The following is a 21,994-nucleotide window of genomic DNA, read 5'->3' on the forward strand; positions in this document are numbered from 1 at the left end:
GTATCTTCCTTGAAAAAGGGAGTGGACTTACGGCCTTATTTTGATACTTAGAATGTAGACTAAATTCTTATAATAAACGGATATATGTAAAATACTTCTACATTTGTTTAAAATCTGGCTTTCCTATGAACTCATCAAAATAAGTTCAGAAATGCATGAAAACTGTTACTTTAATGTAGAACTCCTCTTGGTAGAATTGAGTCAATTTTCTAGAAAAACTCAAAATGTCTTAATTGAGAAATACAAATTCACAACCAGAAGGCAAAAAAAAAAAAAAAAAAAAAAAAGTTTCTCTACGTTCCCTGACACTTCTTTTCTTTTCATATTTTCTTGTGCCTGTTCTGTATTGTTAGCAATATTCTTTTTGAAGGAAAGGGGGAAACCATGCCATCTTTTCGTTCATTACAAACGTTCTCTTCGGACCTTATAGCTCCCCATCCCTCCCAGCCACACACAAGGTTCTCTGCACGCCCTGGACTGCCCCGACGCCATCCAGAGGCGCCCAGCGCCACCTCCTGGGAGCGTGGGCAGATGCAGCCGAGAATCTGCGGCTGAGGACCCACGGGGTGACGGACTTCTCGGCTCGGAACCTCAGAAACGCCTCCGTGCTTTCTGTACACATACCTACCCACCCGGGAAATCCAGACTTGGCCGCATCTCCAACGCCCTTAGCTCGCCGGAGCCCAGTTTTGGTCCTCAATCCTGCCTAAAGTAAGGGATGCTCTTGAGGCGGGTTTTCCCATGGTGGGTGGAACTTCGCTCTAGGCCGGGGGGGAGGTAGGGCTTCCCTACGTTTAAAAGATACTTCAGAGTTAGCTCTGTGGGCGGGACTACGTTACGAGGGTGGGAACCCGCTTGTGAGCGGAAATACGTTTGGCGGGCGGGGCTTCGTGTAGTCAGGTCCGAGCTCTGTGGGTGGGACTCCGCTCGGTGGGTGGGGCTTCACCCGGTGGGCGGAATTACGGCCTGTGGGAAGAATTTTGACTGGCTCCTTTCCTCCCCGGAACATCCGGAAGATCCTGTGGGTGTAGATGGCGTCACCCGGAGCGTGAGTTGTTGCACGAGGATATTGAAGGTACGGTGAGAGGTTAATAAACTATTTGACAGACTGGCGTGCAGTTTTCGGGGCTCAGGACAGGACTGGTGGGTCTCGTGTCAGTGAGGCCCGAAGGCTGGGCTCGGTCGCGGTCGGCCTCAAGCAATCCTAGTGGGCAGCGGGCCTGCTGGCCCAGGCCTGAAACCCTGGTACCTTTTGAGCCTTAAGCCCTTGTCAGGGTACCAGTTTTTCATTGTGTCTCTTGCCATCCTAGTTTTCACGTTGCTCTCAGAATTTCAATATTGCCGCAGGCCCCCGAGATATTCCCTTCTTCACGAACCTTTCTCAAGTCCCCAGCTCTGGTGGACTTCTCCCTCTTGTGTCCCAATTTTATGCTTCCTCTGGCAAGACGTATCATGTGTCTGTGTTTGTATCACATACATGTATGTGTATCACTTTTTGTATATCTGTCACCTTTATACCACACCTGGCACATTCTAAATTGTTGTTAATGAATACTACATAAGTGATGGGATTTTGGTTACTGTTGGAAGGATCTTAGATTATTTAATTGCAGGAATATGATGTGTATTTTCTAATTCCTCTGTAGTAATCGCGAATTTCCTACTGTGCTCATGTTTGTTTGTTTTAGGTAGGAGTACCATTGGTGTTTGTAAGCATTGTTGTCTCTGAGTAGTTTATGGAAGCTAGACACTGAAGGAGGATATACATTTCAGTGGAGAGATACAAGTTGAGCAAAGGAAAGAAAGGAATATGCAAAGTATCTTTGGAGAGCAGTTAGTAGACTGGGATGGGTGTGTACAGAGAGGCGGCAGGTTATGTTTGACATATTTATCTTCGGTTTGAGGTTCCAGCAGTAATATACCAGGACAAACCACCCTGCCCCTAATGCATTGTTAGAGTCAAAGTTTTTAATATTGGGAAGGTTCATCACATAGCACAAGGCCTAGACTTGAATGCACTTGCCTTAAGCCAGGGGTTGGCAGTCTTTCTGAATGGACCAGATGTTTGTTAAATAAATAAATAAATATTGGGCTTTGTGGACCACAGTTGTAGCAGGGAGGTAGCCACAGACAATACATAATCAAATGGACATAGCTGTGTTTTACTACAACTTTACTTAGAGACAGGTGCCTGACTAATTTGGTCCATTGGTATAGTTTGTCAGTTTATGGTCTAACCAAATAGACCTAGGGACTATAGCAGTACTCTAGTCCTGAACTATTCAGTACTGCATGATGTTTATTTATACATGAGAAGTCATATCACATAATTTTAACTCTGGATCTAGTCTTACCGGCTTTGAATCCTGTCAATTCTTGATTAATGACAGTGTGACATTGGGCAAATTAACCTCTTTGCATCAGTTTTATTTGTAAAATGGGGATAATAGTACACCCCACAAAATGTGCAGAGTAAATTAGTTAAAGCGTATAAAATGTTCACATAGTGGTTATACACATAAGCTCAACAAATCTTAATATTTTTTAAAATTTTCCTCATATGCATTGTTAAAGCAGATTTAAGACATGTTTTTAAGGTAGGATTTACGGACTCAGTGCGTGTGTAGCTACAGAGCAAAGAAAGTATGTAAAGTTTCAAGACAAGAGCCATTCACATAAAGGTGATATGGAAGTTGTGAAGATAATTTAAGGTAGGAAGTTAGGATTAAGGACTCATTTTGAAGAAGTGTACATAGGAGAGAAAGTGAGGCAAGTGAAAAGGAGTGAAAAAGGAGAAAGCAAACAGGAGTCCAACCTAAAGCAGAATGATAGGAACCAGAATGGTAAAGTAGTATGTCAACTAGCAGGATGGATGGTGATAGTTAACATTGTCAGATGCTGCAAAGAGCTGAGAAAGCGATTGTGTTGATAGTATTAACAAATTCAGCAGCAGAAATTAATGTGGTACTTCCTGTGGGCCAGGTATTACAGATAAAAGAATTAGATACATACTCTGCACTCAAACAGCAGAAAACCTAGTAGTGACGAAAGACATGGAAATAATTTAATACATGCAGGAACTTTAAAAACAATCAGCAATAAAATGGAGTTTCTTAGACTAAATTAGTATCTTTACTATAAAAACTTAAGTTGATTTATAGTTCATAAATGTGGGCAACTTAATTGAGCTCCTTTTCTTTTTTTACCTAGACAATGGCTAAGAACAAACTAAGAGGGCAGAAGTCCAGGAATGTATTCCATATAGCCAGCCAAAAAAACTTTAAGTCTAAAAACAAAGCAAAACCAGTTACCACTAACCTTAAGAAGGTAAGTATTAGCTAAGCACTCTGACTTTATTGTTTACAAGCAAAGCATAGTTGTAAAGCCACTGGAAAACTGAATGCTATTATTTAAAACAGGTTCTTAGCCTTTCTCACAAAGGAAAGATGATTTTAAACATTTATTTTTAAAAAAGTGAAAAAAAATTACCTCCCTTTCTTGATGTGGATGTATGAAAAAAAAAAGTCACTTTAATTGCAAATGCATGAGGCTCCAAAGAACAGTTTCTGATTTGTTTGTTTTTTTTTTTTAAACAGTTTCTGGTTGTTTTTTTTTTTAAACAGTTTCTGGTTTGTTTGTTTTTTTAAGATTATCAAAATAAGTTTTAAAAGCTTTATCAGAGCATAGAAATTATCAAAACCATGGTATGGGAAACAGTTCTTCTCTCTGAACTCAAATATATTCAAGAACCTCTTAACAGAAGCAAGACAGAAAATGCTGGTCAACACTCATTCTTTTTCTCCTCAGTGATTCTTACCTCCCTGAAGATATCTACAACTCAAACAAAAACCTATAAAATAAGATATTTTCTTTCTTAAAATGCAAAATTTGAAAAGAAATTTTTCTTTTTTGTGTTTTGTTTTATTTTGTTTTTTTTAAATATTTGGGAAATGGGAAATTTCATTGAGATTCAATAGATTCTTTAAGAAAATTCTTCAAAGAAATGTTTTCAAGTTTAAGTAGTAGGTGGAGTCAGCTCTCTAGGCCCTAGTAGTTGTCATAATAGTGATAGAAATGTAACATTTCATCTTTCAGTTTTCATGAACTATCTAAATTACGCTTTTTGATCAAGCATTTTTATGACTTAGTAAATGCTATAAAGAAAATAAAGCTAGGTGATATGATACAGGTTGACACTGAAGCCAAGATCCAGATGATAAGGACCAAGTAATCTAAAGTTCTGTTAAGTGTTGGGAGCAGCATATTCTAGGCAGAGAAAAGCAAATACAAAGATCCCAAGCTAAGGGAAAACTTGGTGTATTTGACAGGAGATCATTTTGTTTGAATAGAAGTACTAGAAGCTTTATGTATGCCAATGGAGAAATCTAAGAGAGGGAAATCTGGATAGGCAGGCTGGTTGGAGAAATAATCTAATAGTTTTCACAGAAAATGGCCTAACTTCCTAAGTGGAGGTGGTAAGATTGCCAGGTACTATATAAATTGTAAATTAAAGTTTGTGGTCATGAACTTAAAGTGAAGCCAGCCAGTCAGTCACAATTTCCTCAGTTTTAGGCTCAGAAAAAGCTGTCAGTTGAATTTAACTAGGTTGCCAAGCAGGTTTAATTAAGGGAGAGAAGAGAAGGAAAGTTAAGAGAGTATAAAGAGGGGATTGATCAAATGCTCATGGAATCTCTGGTGGCTACAGGAAAAAGGATATGAAAATGTGAAAAATAGTGACATTGGTGGGAGACAGTTTCAGTAAGACTCAAGAATTGTTAATGTTAGCAAACTAAGTGAACTAGAGAAACAGGATATGGTGCAGTTACAAGTAATGATGCAGCCAGAAGTAATCCATGTGAGTGGATGGCTGAGGTAGGTAGTGAAAAAGAACCCTAAAATTGAAGAGCTGAGTTTTAAAGGAGAAATGGTTTGGGAACAGCAGCGAAGAACAAGAATATGACCCCTCCTCTTAGATTTAAGGGAGGAGTGCTGCAAAGGAAAATGTCCTCAGGAGACCGGAAGGGACTTCAATAAAGCAAGAAGGTCAAGGAAGGATTCAGAGGTGGAATGTTCAAGGAGAGTAAGTCATTTGATCTGATTGGGTTTCTCGTTTTACAATGAGAGATGATGGTACCATAGCCTAGAAGGACTGTGGGCATGTATTTTAGTGTGCCTATACGAATTCTACATATGAGGTATGACCACATAATTCTTATTTTTAAAAACACAACCTTTTGTCTAAAATTTCTCAATAAAACCATGAGAATTTTTGTGTGAATTTTCCCCACAAATGAGTAGGATTGTTGAATTTTTAGGTTTAACGAGGTTAAAGTAAAGTTGGATATATTTTATCATTAATGGTTATAAGATTGTAAATTAATGCCTTTTTTCTTTTTTAAAAGATAAACATTGTGAATAATGAAAAAGTTACCAGAGTGAATAAAGCTTTTGTAGATATACAAAAGGAACTTGCACATTTCTCAAAAGGCCTTTCCCTTGAACCTTTGCAGAAACAGCTGGTGAGTAGAAATCAGTTCCTTTTGTTATTGTTAATAAGTTAAACTCCCAACTTTTTAAAGCCAGTAAGTTGAATGCAGTTTTTAGTATTTGGCTCTCTGCTATTCTTGGCCTTGTAGTATACACAGCATATTGAGTCATATTCAGACTAAAACATTGAGTCTGAATTTATTGTTTTACTTCCTATGACTAGAAGAAATTAAGTCAGATAATAATTATATACAAGTCATTTTTGTTCACTACTGTTATCTACATTTTAAAATACAATATTTTTTTCCCTTCAGATTCCTCAGCAGTGTCATGAAAACGAACCAGTTAATGTTGATGAAGCGACAAGATTAATGGCTCAGTTATAATACACTGGAGATACATCAAATACCCCAAAAAGACCAATAAATTAAATGTTTTATACAGTTTTATTTTTAAAAATCTTGTTAATGTACAGGCATTGGCACATTTTTAAAACAAACTACATAAAAGAGATCTTTCCTATAATCTAGGAAAGTGGAATGTCAGAAGTCAACAAAATGTGATAAACTTAAAGTGCTAAAACAGAAGGCACTTCACAAAATCTGTTCACTGAAACAGTTAATATAATCCTACTTTACATCCTTCACTTTATAAGTGGCAGTGAATGTGTGTTGGGATTGGAGGACACACAAAAATACGGACAGTTTCGTGGCAGTAAAAAAATACAAGACAAACAAGTGATGAGCCTTTGGCCAACTTTTTTTGTTTTCAATGGCCTTAAGTCTATTTTAACTTTCCTCTCATAAGAGGAAAACGAGAAGGATTCAGAATTGGAAGAAAAGCTGAAATCCCAGAATCTAATTACATGAGGATGGAAGGGATTTTTGGGTATTAAATCACCTTTTCCCCTGAAAAAAGCCTTTGTTTTTGTGGTTGAAAGAGCCCTTTGTTTTTATGGTTGAAGTTTTGTGAAGTAAAAAAGAAAGTATTAGAGAACACTTCAGAATCAGTGAACTAAAAAGATGTTACATTCATTATTTTAAATACTTAGGTTATTAAGAAGTCTAAAATGTTACAGTTAGAGGTAGATAACAGTCCCAGGTTTCCATGGAATCTAATAATTTAGTATCTGGACATCAAACAGATCACAGACTCCTTCATTATCATCTAAATTAAAGTTGTAGTCATCTGCGGGGGTAGGAGAAAGCCGTAAGAGAGGAAACACTGCAAGCAAAACAAATTCAGTGTTAAACACGGTTTTTACATATGGCTAATTATGTCTAACAAAATACTCTCAAGTACATCTATCCAAATTAAATTACATATAAGAATATTTTACAGTATATAATAGAAAAAGTAATAATGAAATTAATGACTTGTATCTAGTGTGTATTTTGAAAGATTCTCATTTAAAGATAATTTATGCATGGGTATGCATAGTATAGCATGAGAAAATTTGTATTGGTTGAACTTGTCACACTAAAATATGTGCTTTAAAAACATTGGTCAGGGTGTCTAGGTGGCTCAGTGGTTAAGCATCTGCCTTCAGCTCAGGTCATGATTCTAGGGTCCTGGGATCCAGCCCTGCCTCGGGCTCCCTGTTCATCACTGGGGAGTCTGCTTCTCCCCCTCTCTTTGCCTCTCCCCCCATTCATGCTCATTCTCTCTCTCAAATAAATAAAATCTTTTTTTAAAAAAATCAGTCAAACACTGTCCTCTGATCTGCTAAATAAGTTACTACTTTGTAAACAGAAGTAGGAACTGGACTTAATAAATTTGCTGATGTTCTGTTCCTACAGAAATGTTTAATCTCAAATGGCTACTGTACCATTTGTTATTTAGCAGTTGCAACTTCCTAGGTTTGGCTATGTTTGTTAGGAATCAGGACTGAATCCAAGAACTTACAGAAAGGTGAAGCTAAAAGAGCTATTAAAGTAATTACAAAAAAAATTTTTGTATTTTTAGGATTTTTAAAAAATTTCAGATTTGGGGCACCTGGGTGGCTCAGTGAGTTAAAGGCTCTGCCTTCGGCTCAGGTCATGATCCCAGAGTCCTGGGATCGAGCCCCGCATCGGTCTCTCTGCTCATCAGGGAGCCTGCTTCCTCCTCTCTCTCTGCCTGCCTCTCTGCCTACCTGTGATCTCTATCTGTCAAATAAATAAATAAAATATTTAAAAAAAATTATTTCAGATTAGGTGACAATTTGGCTAATGTTAGTCATAGTTCAGGTACTTCACATTGGTAGCTTGAAGTTAGCCCTAGTGGGGTATTTACAAAACTGGGTTTTGAGATTACCGATACAGTATTTTACTCTTCTTGGCCAAATTCTTCAGATATGTAAAGGGCTAGTGTGCTAACTGTAGAAATTTAGTCCGTGATGGTAATAAGTATTCCCTTTTGGGCCCTTTTTTCTCAAAATGCAGAAAAATTAAAATTCTGAAGGATGCCTACAATTTACTGTTAAGTGGGAGATCTTTCATAAATCATCATAGTATGTTAAGCAATTAAAAAATACAGGTTCTGCATTTCTTTTAAATCTTAGGCCACTTATAAGTTCTAGAAAAGCATTATTGATATGTAAAGTAGTTAGTAAAATTTTAAACTACTTACCATCAGAAGACATTAACTCATCAATGATATCTCCACTAATAGTTCCTGCTGGAAACAGAAATGTGATAAAGTTTTGTTACATTTCTGTTTATATATTTTAATAGTAAAAGGCAGTTATATTTAAATGCAGGATATATATAACAGCATATATTTAAACAATTTAAACAGCAGCTTGATTAACAAAACATTGTTAAAATAATAGAACTTTATGGAAAGATGCCTTTTTCATGAGCACCAACTCTGCTTGGCATTACTTTTTTTTTTTTTTTTTTTTTTTAAGATTTTATTTATCTATTTGACAGAGACCACAAGTAGGCAGAGAGGCAGGCAGAGAGAGGGGGAAACAGGCTCCCTGCTGAACAGAGCCCAATGTGGGGCTTGATCCCAGGATTCTGATATCATGACCTGAGCTGAAGGCAGAGGCTTTAACCCACTGAGCCACCCAGGCACTCCATGCTTGGCATTACTTTTAAATGTCCAAACTCAAGATGTAGATTGAAGGACTCAATCATCATTCTCCCAAAACCGACTCCTCGGTTTTACAAAGTCAGTAGTATAATTCTCCCAGCCACCCAACCTTAAAACTTCAACTTTCCATTCCTCCTGTTAAATTTATCTCCAGATCTCACATATCAAAGTTATTTCATACTTTGTGTAAACAGTATTTCTCAAATCTCTTTCCAATCTTGTTACCACCCATTTCAGCTTTAACGTTCTCTCCTGGTTGCATAACTGCAGACACCAGATCTCCAGTCTCCATTGCCTCTAATCCTTCTGCTTCCCAAAAGCATCTTCCCTGTGTTTCCTGTGCTCACCAGTGTACAGTTCTAAGTATGCTACCTCCCTGCTCACAAATCCTCATTGACTTATGGGCTAAAGTCCCAACTCAGTCTGATATTTAAGGTTCTCTCTAATCTGACCCCAAATTATTCTCTCTACTATTTCCAAATACGAAGCTATATACGGAAATTTTTTAATGCTTTGTGGAGGCCAATGTACTAATTGTGTCTAAGTTAAACCACATAAAACGTGTCTGTCTTTATACATTCCCCATTAGATTATAATTAGATCATAAACTTCTTAAGGAATACATTTCCACTGTGCACCCTCATTCGATACCTGAAAGTATAGAAATAGTTACAGGGGAAGGAAAGGAGGACAAGAAGCTGAAAAATATTATGTCCAGTTAGATCTTTATAGCCTCATTCTTAACTACTGTGAACTCCCAGAGTAGTAAGACTTACACCACATTCCACTGAGACAAATGCCAAAGGTAAAAATAAACATGGGATTGTACACAATGTAGTTCTTAATGATCTGCATTATTACATCTAGACTGGCCATGACTAAGTAAGTCATTCGTTTGGCAACCATTGAGAGAATACCTGCCATGGGCCTTTTATTTGGAATCAGTAAGGAGTTGCTAAATACCTAGACACGTAACCATGGAAAAAATTGAGCGCCCAAGGAAATTTTTATAGTTTAGATGTTTATCCTATTCCTGATGCCCAGTTTTTAGAGTTTTAGTTAATTTTCATTTCAGATTAAACAACCTGGGAAGGCAAGATTTTCAAAATTAAGGTTGAGACCTTTTTTCAACTCTATAAAACTAAGCTTTCCAACTAAAAAGTATAACAATAAGGGATATGAAGAAAGGAGGCAAACATCACTATACTGTACACCCGTCTGATTTTTCTTAAAGGTAATTAGAACACATTTCAGTCATTCATCCTAGAATGACTAAGAGAGAAAAGAGTCTTTCAAAGTAAACCTCTGATAAGAAAAAACAAAAAACCTTGACATATGTAAATTAATGAAAATGGGGAAAAATGAACAAATTTCAATTAATTCCAAATGTGAATCCTAAGGAAAACTGCATGCTTAGGCCCATTAACTCTCTTTTCCTTGGTCACTGTTTATAATTGTACACAGTCATAGGCACATTATACTGCATTCAAGTGTATGTGTCTGAATACACAATCAGATTGTATGTCTACGTTCTCTAAGAAACAAATCCATAGTAGTATAATTAAAGGCAGGATCCGTTTTTAAATTTTCCTCATAATACCTGTCCCAGTGCTGGGCATTGCAGAAGACACGAAATACTTATTAAGCTTACCATTTTGCCTCCTGGGTTTGGTAATCGAGTGAGTAACCAGAGCTGACAAATTCAAAAAATCTCACCAACTTGTTTAATACAGTATTCATAGTCTCCCTTCTGACTTTTTAGAACAAAGGCTCTAGACCCACCTGATGATAAGTCTGTGGCTGGTGTTTGTTGAAGATTTTGGCTTCTTTCAGAGGCACGTTGCTCAGGCAGATTCTGAGTTGCTGCGTTGCATTTCTGTGGAGTCACTGGAGTGGAGGGCTGAGAGGAGGGTTGTGTGAGGTCATCAGGTGGGGGGACAGGAAAAACCACAGGCTTAGACGAATTGGACTCTTTATTTATAAGCAGCACGTGGATAGGTCCCGAATGACTCTTTAGATTGATCTGGTATTTCTTTTGTCCATTCTGACCCTTTAAAGTTATTGGGTATAAACAAATGAATAAATATTAAAATTTCCAACTACCTTGGAACATTAAAAATTAAGATAAGCAAAGCTATTAGGGACTAATTATTTTATAGCATAGAATTATATATAGCAGAGTCAATAAATGTCTGACTCAACTCGAAAATGTTTTGGGAAAGACCCAATTTAAAGCAAATCTGTTACTGTTGATATTGAAGTTGAACTTTTTCCTCAGGATTGTTATATCAGTTACAGATAGAGTAATTTTAACTAATTTTTTAAAGAATAGTGACTGTATATCATTGCTCATTCCTTGATATTTTCTAGATCAAAATCAAATTTAATAAAGCTTGTAATCAAAATGTTAAATAATTCAGGGGCGCCTGGGTAGCTCAGTGGGTTGAGCCGCTGCCTTCGGCTCGGGTCATGATCTCAGGGTTCTGGGATCGAGTCCTGCGTCGGGCTCTCTGCTCAGCGGGGAGCCTGCTTCCCTTCCTCTCTCTCTGCCTGCCTCTGTGTCTACTTGTGATCTCTCTCTGTCAAATAAATAAATAAAATCTTTAAAAAAAAATGTTAAATAATTCAGTCACTTCTATAATCTTACTAAAGTCATCCAAATTCAGATACCAATACTTTTAGGTAGGAAACTTGAAAGCAGTAATTTGAAAGTGTTCACTCCCAGTTAGCTTCTTCAGCTAATAAGAAAACATTTGTCCCTCTTGAGACAGTAGATCAATTTTAAGGAAACTTATCCTACATACCATTTCTGGAATAGGTACCTCCAGCTGTGTCCCAGAAGGCGCCTGAATGGCCAAAAGTGTATCACCTGGTGAAAAGAATGGTTTTAAACTTTAGAAAATACTATTGATCTTGGAAAATAGTGGCAAGAGTATGCGCTTTGGAGTCAGAATGCTTGGGTTTGAATCCCAGGTTAGGTGACCTTGGGCTTTGATTCCTAATTCTACAAAATGGGGGAAATACAACTTACTGCATAGATCTGAGGATTAGATGGAGTAATACATGTAATAGATCTTAGAAGAGGGTAAATACTCAGTGTTTGCTCTGTTATTCTCATTAACAAATTCAGATCAAGTGAATTTTGCTTTCATTCAGTCTTGTATAAGGTCTGAAATTCTTGAAACCTTTAGCCGCAAATAACATTGTCTACTTGAGATTTTTAAATTACTTAAGTGACTAAAGGTACTAGAGATTAGGTACCATACTGTGAAATCCTGAGCTAAAGTGAACTGAATTTTAAAGCTAAATTCTACAGCAGACTGTGTGGAGTTGAGGATTAAAAAATACTTTCCCCAAACTTTCTTAGAAAGCTTAGGACAGGGGTGCGTGGGTGGCTCACTCAGCTAAGCATCTGCCTTCGGCTCAGGTCATGATCCCAGAGTGCTGGGACCAATCCCTACATGGAGCTCCCTGCCTAGTGGGGAGCCTGCTTCTCCCTCTTGTTCTGTCCCTCCCCCCCTCATGTCTGGTGTACTCCCTTCTCTCTCAATAAAATCTTAAAAAAAAAAAAAAAAGGCAAGCAAGCTCAGGACATATGGTGGCAGACTAAAGCCCTAAGTCCACACATAGTGTCAACATAGTCTTGGAAAGCCAGATATCACTTGGCAAGGTGCTTGGTAGATCTTTTTATGTGCATAATATACAAGACTGTTTAATAAGCCATGCATAACTAAATATAAATATGTATACAATATTTCATTTTACTTGGGTTATGATTATGGGAATACAGCCCACCTCCTGCTATAGTTATTAATATACTATATTGTCCTTTCAAGGGGAAAACAGGGAGCAGGGGATGGAATAGGGTTAGGAATAATTGTCCTGGTTATACAGTGGATTCACCTAACTCTGCCTTCATGCTTTTTGGAGTTCATTTGTGACCAGCACACTTGCTGCACACAGTTTCGTAAACAGTGATGAGAACCATGTTTTGTTCAGATTTGGTCACTGACACTACAAATCTGTGACTTTGAGACTTGTTTAGTCTTTCTCTGACTTAGCTGCCCCTCCACCACACAGTTTACACCTACCAATGCAGTCAATGAAGTGAAAACTGAAAAGCAGTTATTGTCATGAGAACAGAAACAAAAGCAGCCTGTACCTACAGAGCACTGTAGGGTGACATAAAATGTCCACAGTTCCTGAAAATAACGACCTCGGGTGAGTGCCTGCGGAAAGCTGAATCACTCTACACTAAATACGTCGATCAGAGGAGGAATGTTAGAACAAACTGACTAATGGTACTTACCATTAAAGCAATTACAGATGTCTTCGTGAGTTACATAGGAAAATGTACTGTCATAAGAATTAAGGAACAATATGTATACCATGGTCTAGGCATTTAAGTTAAGATAATAAATCTGCAGGCCAAAACAAAATGACCAAATGCATAAAGGTGCTGCCACATATGCGAAGATTAAAAAAAAAAAAAAAGTCTTCAGTTTGGAAAGGCAAAGACAAAGGTCGAAAGAGGAGTGCCCATCCTTTGCTTCGAGAAGAAATCACTTTTGATCTTCTGGGACATCTGAGGGCCTTTTAAGAGAAAGATGAAAAACAGTGCATATTGCTCATGGAGACAGACAGCTTCTGTAGGGAAAGGTATTGGTAGGGAAAAGGATGCCATTAGCAGTGGAGAGTGACCAAACTGAGAATCTCCCTGGGTCATGGTTTAGGGAATGGGAATGGCCAAATTCTTGGAATGCAGTGCAGCAAAGTCCAAGATCAACTAATTCAGTGGTTTCTGTATTTTGGGGCTCCATCAGGCACAGCTTGAAAATCCCATTGTTATCAAACTGTTAAGGAGCTTTGATCCGTAGAAAGGAAATAGCAAATGAGATCATGGACTTATTCAACAAATTACAAAACACATAAAAAATTAATTGTATAGGGGTGCCTCAGTGGTTCAGTGGGTTAAGCCTCTGCCTTCGGCTCAGGTCATGATCTTGGGGTCCTAGGATCAAGCCCCGCATCAGGCTCTCTGTTCAGCAAGGAGCCTGCTTCCCTCTTTCTCTCTGCCTGCCTCTCTGCCTACCTGTGATCTCTCTGTCAAATAAATAAAAAAAAATCTTAAAAAAAATTAATTGTATACATTAGTCAAAAATTCCTAAGAGGTGGTAGAAGATAAATGCCACTAAAAGATTCCCTAAGAGTGGAGGCAAGTTTACAAATCAAGAGAATCATTGCTATTTGAGAGAAAAGTGATTTTTAAGCAACACATGAAGTATATCACTAATTTTTCCCCCACATAATATGATAAACACATAAGCCTTCGTCCCCAACCTCAAGCATGTACTATCTTTGAGTTAATATTAGGTAGAAAGTATCCTGGATTGATTGCAGGCCCATGATATTTTATTTTCAAGCCAAAATTAATTTTTCAAAACTTTGAGAGTTACTGAATTTTTGCTACTTCAAAACACTGAGCATAATTATTTAAATATACCTATGCATTTAACAATGACTTCTAATATTCAGAGACCCCCCTAACCCCACTTTAGCTAGCATATTGCATCCTATCAATGGTAGACTGAAAGTGGATAAACTTTTTTTTCTCAATACAACAAATGAATAATGTTAACAGATGTATTATATACTTTAAGAGGTAAAAACTTTTCAAATATCAGTATAAATTACTAGAATGACTTTGTAAAATTAAAATGCTATATTCACTTACAAAACTTTTCAAAACACTACAATAAAGTAACTGATCTTCAGACTGGATAATACATAAATACAAACTCTACGTCCCTATGGGTAACTTATTTAAAAGGATATCTATTATTAATGGAGTCGTCCATCACATTTTTGATGCTTTGCTGTAGCCACAACTTCTGCTGATCAAGTTCTCTTTCCTTCACTTCCAGATCTTCAATTTCAGCTTTAAGATATCTTAATCTGTCTATGACTTCTTTAGTATTACAGCCAGCACCTACACCTCTTAAAAACATACAAGAATTAATAATGCCAGTATCAGGCCCAGGTTAATATCACTTAATTTTTATAGTAATAAACACTGACTTAATTAGTAATTTTTCAAGACAAAAAATCTTTATAATCGCCTAAAAAAGCAAGCATTAAAATCCTTAGACAATCTAAACATCATACCTCTGAATATATTTGCTTAGAAAATTTATTGGCAAGAACAATCAAATTATAAAAATTCTCAATGCTTTTGCCACACAGAAAAATGAAAATTTTTATAAAGTCCAAAAAAAGTTATCGGTATGTTCTAGAATGGTGTTTGTCATCTGAAAGGCCAGGCTGGCAACTGGCATCAAAAGGATGTCAAAGCTAAACAGTCCCACCTGGAAGTGTCATGACAGACTAAGATGCTGGTAAAATAAATTACGACCTTTTAATATTTTGGTGAGATTCTGGCTTTAAAACAAAACCAAAAACTAAGGCCAAAGAGGACAAATCTGCAGAACAGAAAATATTTTTTACATTCGAACATGAAACCATACAACAGCTAACAAATGACAATACACATTTCAATCAACTACCATATATAAGGTACATATTCTATACACAGGACATAGTTCCTGTTCTTAAGGAGTTGATATTAGTTAAGCCCCTGAACACTTGGGCAGAGAGGGATTAATAATACAATGCAGTATACACTGTATTCCAAATGAGTAGCCTGAGGAAGAAAGTAAGATTTCAATGTTCAGAGTATAAATCAAACAGTGGACAGAGTAAGGGAGTGTGCCAATAGAGGAGTGCCATTTGCAGAGGCCCAGAGCTGGGTCTGGGGAAAGACAAGGGGCCTGGTGAGACTAGAGGGCCAAGAGAGAAGATTTAGGAGAGCTAAACAGTAGAAAGTGCAGATTTTCCGGAGTGTTAGGAAGAAAAACAAAGGTTTTAGAGTAGGGTACTGGTTTGTACCCAGTACAAACTTACTTCCATTGTATGCTATTTTTTGACTTTTTCTCAATCAGGTCAATTCCCTCCAAGACATTGGTGATATCGTAAATTCTTCTTTTTTGTCTCACAGCCAAAGTATCTGCAGCCTGTTTTTAAAGAGGAGAGTGGGGGGAGAGGGGGAGACAAAGGACAATGAGATAAGGGACAATTCATATTTTAAAGCCAAAAAGGGTTGATTAATAAGTTCACAGCATGAGAGCCCAATCCCAAATTTGACCTGGTCAGTTGCTTGGGAACAATAGGTGGGTATGTTCAAAGCATCTCTCAAACATTGCAAATACCAAAGAAATTATCCCATTTAAAAGCTAGCAGATGTTAGAGTGGAGGAAAAAATATATGAAGGGTCATGACATAAAGCCCACAGAAATAAAAGAACACAATTAAGAATACTTCATGTCACGTTATGGACTAGTCCTGAGGGCGAGTACTAATGGTCTACCCATGTCACTTCCTATTTCATTTCTCTGTTCATAGACAGTCTTGTCTAAAAACAGCCTTAATTGTTTTTTGAAACTTTGGAAAAATTGTATCTCAGCAACCTGTTAATAATTAAGTCTAGAGACTTGGCAGGGTGGGGGGGAGGGATTCTAAATTATACATACACTTGTAGTACCGAAATATACTATCTACATTTTTTAATCTCACAACGAAAATGGAAGAGTGACTCATGCCATACCAACACAAAGTATAAAATCAACAATAAATCAAAAATCTATAGCATAAAGTTGTGGTGCCAGCAAATATAATACAAAAGCTTTGCAGTCTGACTCAAAAGTAAGGTCAACAAAAATATTTCATGCTACCATGTTATGAATAAGTGCAAGAATGCTATACTGTTTCTCTAATTGGTTACCACTCATATTTATGAGCTTTTCTCCAATGGCATAGATAGAACCTTAAAAAAGAGGTTATCCTACAGCTCTTTTTCAGGGTGAATTAGACAATTACCTATCTTGAACATGGAGTCATGTGGTAAGAGTCATTGTAGTAAAGAAAAAACACATTTATGTCCTTAACAAAAGTTAGCACATTATGAACAGAATTTAGTTTCATGTAATTGGTTACCAGCTTTCCCTAGCCATCACTACTTTCTTGATTCTTTAAAAACACAGGCCATACACACACACACACATACACACACACACAATCTGGGACAGCATATTGTTTACAATCTGGACCTTCTTTCTACAGGAGCAAGTGTAACCAACTTCACAGGCATTTAATATTGATTCTTTTTTTATACAGAATTTATTTGAGATGTGGCAAAATATATTGTAAATTGAAATACAGAGGTTCTGCTTTGTAGCAAATCCAATGACTATTGATTTTGATACTGCTGAAATAAGTTATTCATGCATATAGGTTCTGTCTGATACAATTCACAGCCTAAATGATTAGTTTCCAATAAATCAGAAAAAAAAGGAGGAAGGCAAACTCTGCTTTAAATAACCAAGAATCATTATAGCTTAAAAAGATACTGTTTGGCATGAGGACTGATTCTTAGCATTTCTTCCAGCATAAAAAAGTGGGACATCTGAGGGCTAAAGTCATGTTAGAATGGGTGAACAAATGATAGTTATTGTACATGATGTTGTACTTGTAGTGCCTAGCAGGGTAGACTCTCAAAACTTGTCAGTCACTTGGCCTTTTATTTTTTTGTTTGTTTGTTTATGTTGATTCTATCAATTCATTTATTGTCCTACCAAAATACCAAGTTACCACTGTCCGATTAATCATTCAGGCCTTCAGGAAGGGGATTCATGCCTCAATCAGTGGACCAGGAAAATAAGTAAGATGTGGCGGAAAGAATGAAGAACCAGAAACCGAGGCTTTTCTGACTAGTTCAGTTCCATCTCTTCTACTGAACCAGAACATTAAAAGTAGGACTAGGCATGGTTTCATTGATCTCCTCTTCCCTTGTCCTTAGCAATTTCCTTCCTGTTTTACTGACCTTCATAAACTTGCTTGAGTTTGAGGCTGTTTTTCTAAAGAGCAATAATCTCCTGCCAAGTTAACTGTAAAAATCTGAAGCTGAGGATTCATCTCTCACTTCCCTCCGAAGAGGCCTTCTTGAGAAGTGACCCAGAGCACTTCAAACCGGCTCTAAGTTATCCGTATCTATGTACTCACACACAGAAGCCTTCAAAACCATAGCAACAGCTTGCCAGTTAGGGTATTAGGACTTTTTGTGTGAACCAGACTGCAAGAACTCTCCAAGGTCTTCAGCCAAAGAGCCATCAAGGCTCAATTTTAGATCAAAAAATTTTTAAGGTTTATCATCTCGTTTATAATTCATTACTGTTTAACATTACAAATTTTAGTCCTATATTTCCAAAACTAAATGTTATTTCTTAAATACTTTTCTATTTAAGTATATAAACACATAAATGACCAGCATGTGCAGAACATTTTCACTTAAAAAGCCTCTCCAGGTGTTTTATTTCAGCAGCCCCGTCATTTTTTGGATGTTAGGTTCTGGAGTTCGCCACACAGGGATCCAGTCCCAGCACCGCCACTTCCTATCTTCAGCTGGTCTCAGACTCATGAAGCCTCATTTCCTTTTTTATAAAATGCAATGGTAACATATCTGAATTGTGGGGATTAAACTAGATAATCTTAGCACAACTGTCTGCTACATAATGAACACGTCAATGCTGGAAAGTAACAGCCTCATCATCAAACACAGGTTGAAATCCCAGATTGTGGATGAGATTTAGAGTTTGTGTATGTACAGACCTATCACATTTTATGTAGTGTTTCAAAAAGTTGTGTGAATTCTTAAAGTTTCATAAGTAATTCAAGACCTCATACTCAACAGAATCATACACTGCCTCACCACCATCATCCTTCATTTGTTTAGCATCTATGATGTGCCAGGCTTGTCTGTGTCTTATGGATAGAGTAGTAACAGAACAAAGTCCCTGCCCTCAAAGAGGAGGAAGGAGTGCAAAGGCTCTGAAGTGGGAATATGCTTACCAGGATGGCCAGAACAGTGAGTGGGAGGGAGAACAGTGAGAAAAAGAGGGGGGTGGGGGATGGGAAGGAGGGAGACAAGACAGGAGGGAAGAAGGGGGAGTGAGAGACAGATAGCTAAAGATGGTAACACTGGATAGCAAGGGGCCTGGTCACTGGGATGTTGCAGGCCATTGTAAAGACTTCAGCTCTTACTCCCTGTGAAATGGAAAGCCACCAGAGGGCTTTAAGCACATGCTGATTTGATGCCCTGCTTTACAATGTTCTCTCTGGCTATTCTGGGTAGAAAAAAAGAGGCTAGGGAGAAAGCAATGGCAATAATCCATTAAGAGATGGTAGTGCCTTGGAATGAAGGGGTGTCTTTGGAGGTTTGAGAAATGGTGTGATTCAGGTTATATTCCAAAGGTATAGCAAGGAGTAGATCTGGGAGAGTCAACTCCACAGTTGTTGACATGAGCAACTATAGGTGAGGAAGACCGTGGAAGAACAGGTTTGAGGCATGAGAAATCAGGAACGTGGCTTTGGATAATTTGACCTCCAAGGGGAGAAGTTCAGAAGACCACTGGACATGAGAGTGTGTGGGTTAGCAGAGAAGTCCAAGCTAGAGATACAATTTCAGTAGTCACCAGTAAATAGACATTTTAGGTCACAGGATGGAACCCACTGGATTCACCTAAGGAGGTAAGAATAGAAAGAGAAGATGTCTAAGGGCAGACCCCAGGGTACACCAGTATTAAAGATCTGGGAAGTAAGGGGCAACTTGCTACTGAAGTAAGAGAACTAGAAAGAGCAGAGTCTTGGAAACCAAGGGAAGAGTGTAAGAAAGAGTGACCAGGTCAGGTACTGCTATCGGGGTGAGTCAGACGAGCAGTGAGACCTGATCATGGATTTGACTTTGGCAAGTCACTGGTGATCTTGGTCAGAGCTGTCTTGGCAGAGTAATGGAGTCAAAGCCTTAATGGAGAGATTCCAACAAAGAGTAGAAGGAAAGCTCCAGCAGACAACTCTTTTGAAGAGTTCTATTGCAAAGAGGAACAGAGAATGTGGTAGTGGCTGTAGGGGGTTATGGGATCCCTCCAGGAAGTTTTTATTCCTCTTCCTTTCTCTTTTCTTTTAAAGATGGGAGCTAATTCAACACTGTAAGTTATGCTGGTAAAAACCCATCCAGTAACGGAAGAGGGATAATTAACCATGTGGGAAAGAGAAGGGACCACGGTAGATAGGCAAGAGAGAATGTGAATCAGATGAGCTGATGATTAGCCTTAGATAAGAACAACAAGGCATATTAATAACTGCATTCCAGCTGAGTGCTGGGTGGATGTAGGTATGATAATAGACAAAGGAGGGGGAGAGCTCAGACATTTCCTTCTGGTTGCTTTCTATGTTCTCAAAAGTGGAGGTTGGTGGCGGTGGGTAGTGAAGAGGGGAGGGTATGGTTAATGGTTTAGAAGAAAGAAGAAAGATGAAATACACATCTAGGAGAGTAAGAGTAAGTACTGTAGAAGGAATGCTGACCCAATATTAGTTCTCTCGCAGTTAGTTTATTTAAACTGAGTGAATTTAAACTGAGACCCATGAGCATCAGTGTGCACTTTTCTCCAGCCCTGGAGAACAGCCTGGGTCCTGATGAGGGGCAGGCCAGAGAGTAAAATGGGTACATCGTCACCCCATGCTGCCACATGGCTACTGAATAAACACACCTGTGCATGTATCAAATTTACTTTAAAAGGTTCCATTTACTATTATAGATTTGACCTATAAAACACAAAGGAAACATCTATATGTACGAAACCAACTCAACTGGGGAGAAAATAAACAACCATCTGTAAGATATGCATCTCCCCTCCAAACAGTAATCCCTTTTCTAAAAATACATCACCAATTGCAAACAAAAGTAAAGCGTGGGATGCTTTTTTAGAGGTGGGAAGATAACTCGGGAGAACTGAGAGAGATTGCATAAAAGTGCTAATAAAAGCTCTAAGAATTTCGTGGACCCACCCCTTCACTTTAACAATTGAGTCCTATAAGACCCAGTGTCAACTCTGGGGGAGGGAGAGAGATTATGCGGCAGGTTTATTTGAGTTAAGATTAGCTGCAGCCCATTTGTTCAACAATGTTCTTCTGATGGAGCACGATGTTGCATTCAAATGCGCTCACAGACCGACAATGACTATGGGAAACATCCCGTCTTTCAGGTTCTCCATCTGCAAACCAGGTACTTGACTCTCTTCCAGGACCCTGACTGTTAACACATGTGTACTCAGTGTTTCAGCTACTGTGCTTCAGAAACCAACACTACAGTCTGTGGGGCCAGAATCCAAAAGTAGAAAAGGTGCCAGGGAAACACTATATCAAGTCGGTTAGTTATATACACACATGCACACACATGCAGATGATAGGATGCTGACAATAAGGTGAAAACCCAACTGACGCCCCCGGGGTGCCCATAAAATATCTTAAAAACTTTTTAAAACCGAGTGAATTTATTTTCAACTGTGCCATGTGGTGTTTTCTGTTGATCTCCCTTATGATAAGGTTTGGACTGATTATTAGCTAATTTCAAATACAGTTAAAGGTAATTAACTTCCAGAAAGTCTGATTTCAAATCACAGCTAAGAAGAATCATTTATAAGCCAGTAATAGGATAGCTATGTAATAGGATCTTCCAAAGAGTATCATCTAATTTAATGCTCACACCATTTTGTTAAGTAGGTACAATTCTCCTCATTTTATAGAACACAGACTCATAAAGCTAATGGATAATCAAATGGAATTTGACAGTAATGATATAGTCATGAAATAAGTTTGTGGCAAAACCTTTTCAAATGGGCTCTATAATTTCAAGATTTTAAATAAGTGTGGTGTGCCGTCAAAATTCCCAAGCTAACAAAATTGCACTTAATAAGCAATTTAAGCACCACTAGAACTTAGAACAGAATTGTATACATGTCTAACGCCGTGGGTAACACCTTGTGTTCGAGAGTGCGGTATAAAAATGGGAACAGTCCCATACTGTAGAGATAAATTGTTATAAGAGGTTGAAAAAAAGAGAGATTACTTAAGGTGGAGACAAAAAAGAAAGTTCCTGCAAGAAGGGCTATGTGCTTTCAATGGGGCTGCAGGGGACATTAAATCAATAAGGAAATTAAATACCAAAAATAAAGAAGTAACCTTATGGATACAAAGGCCTCCCTCAAGAAGCAGCACTAAGTACACAGTGTTTTAATTCCTAGTCAGTATACAGCCCCCAAAAAATTCCTCTTAAAAAATCTCCAGTGCTTTTGCTACCCCTAACTGCCATTTGTAAATATGATATTGATATATACGTACCAACATTTTTGAAATGCATAAGTTTTAAACTTGTACTAATATTTAACTTGTTTTTATTGCAGGATAGTTGACATACAATAACTTACTAGTTTCTGGTGTACCACTTAGCGATTCAACATTTATATATGTTGTGATTACCATG

The 21,994-nt window shown here is 37.8% G+C and overlaps 2 protein-coding genes across 3 annotated transcripts in view; one reads left to right on the forward strand and one right to left on the reverse strand.

The window, feature by feature from the left end:
- Positions 1–1,016: 1,016 nt before the first annotated feature.
- RBIS (ribosomal biogenesis factor) lies at positions 1,017–5,930 on the forward strand. The gene is made up of 4 exons (XM_047726933.1): positions 1,017–1,075; positions 3,211–3,327; positions 5,403–5,519; positions 5,802–5,930. Exons 2-4 carry the CDS (start codon positions 3,214–3,216, stop codon positions 5,871–5,873), a joined length of 303 nt encoding a protein of 100 aa, XP_047582889.1. The 5' UTR covers positions 1,017–1,075; positions 3,211–3,213; the 3' UTR covers positions 5,874–5,930.
- A 328-nt stretch (positions 5,931–6,258) lies between these two features.
- Positions 6,259–21,994, reverse strand: part of E2F5 (E2F transcription factor 5) — a 28,491-nt gene continuing 12,755 nt past the window's right edge. Inside the window, exons 2-8 of one of the 2 annotated variants that reach the window (XM_047726932.1) lie at positions 15,526–15,635; positions 14,401–14,562; positions 12,875–12,918; positions 11,370–11,434; positions 10,348–10,615; positions 8,098–8,142; positions 6,259–6,711 (exon numbers count right to left, since the gene is read on the reverse strand). In XM_047726932.1, the coding sequence (XP_047582888.1) occupies positions 6,602–6,711; positions 8,098–8,142; positions 10,348–10,615; positions 11,370–11,434; positions 12,875–12,918; positions 14,401–14,562; positions 15,526–15,635 (804 nt within the window). In that variant the 3' untranslated portion in view covers positions 6,259–6,601. Of the gene's footprint in view, positions 6,712–8,097; positions 8,146–10,347; positions 10,616–11,369; positions 11,435–12,874; positions 12,919–14,400; positions 14,563–15,525; positions 15,636–21,994 lie in introns of both variants that reach the window. The other variant, XM_047726931.1, reaches the window with a different exon arrangement.

Source organism: Lutra lutra, chromosome 4 (genome assembly GCF_902655055.1).
Source record: "Lutra lutra chromosome 4, mLutLut1.2, whole genome shotgun sequence".
NCBI lineage: Eukaryota > Metazoa > Chordata > Mammalia > Carnivora > Mustelidae > Lutra > Lutra lutra.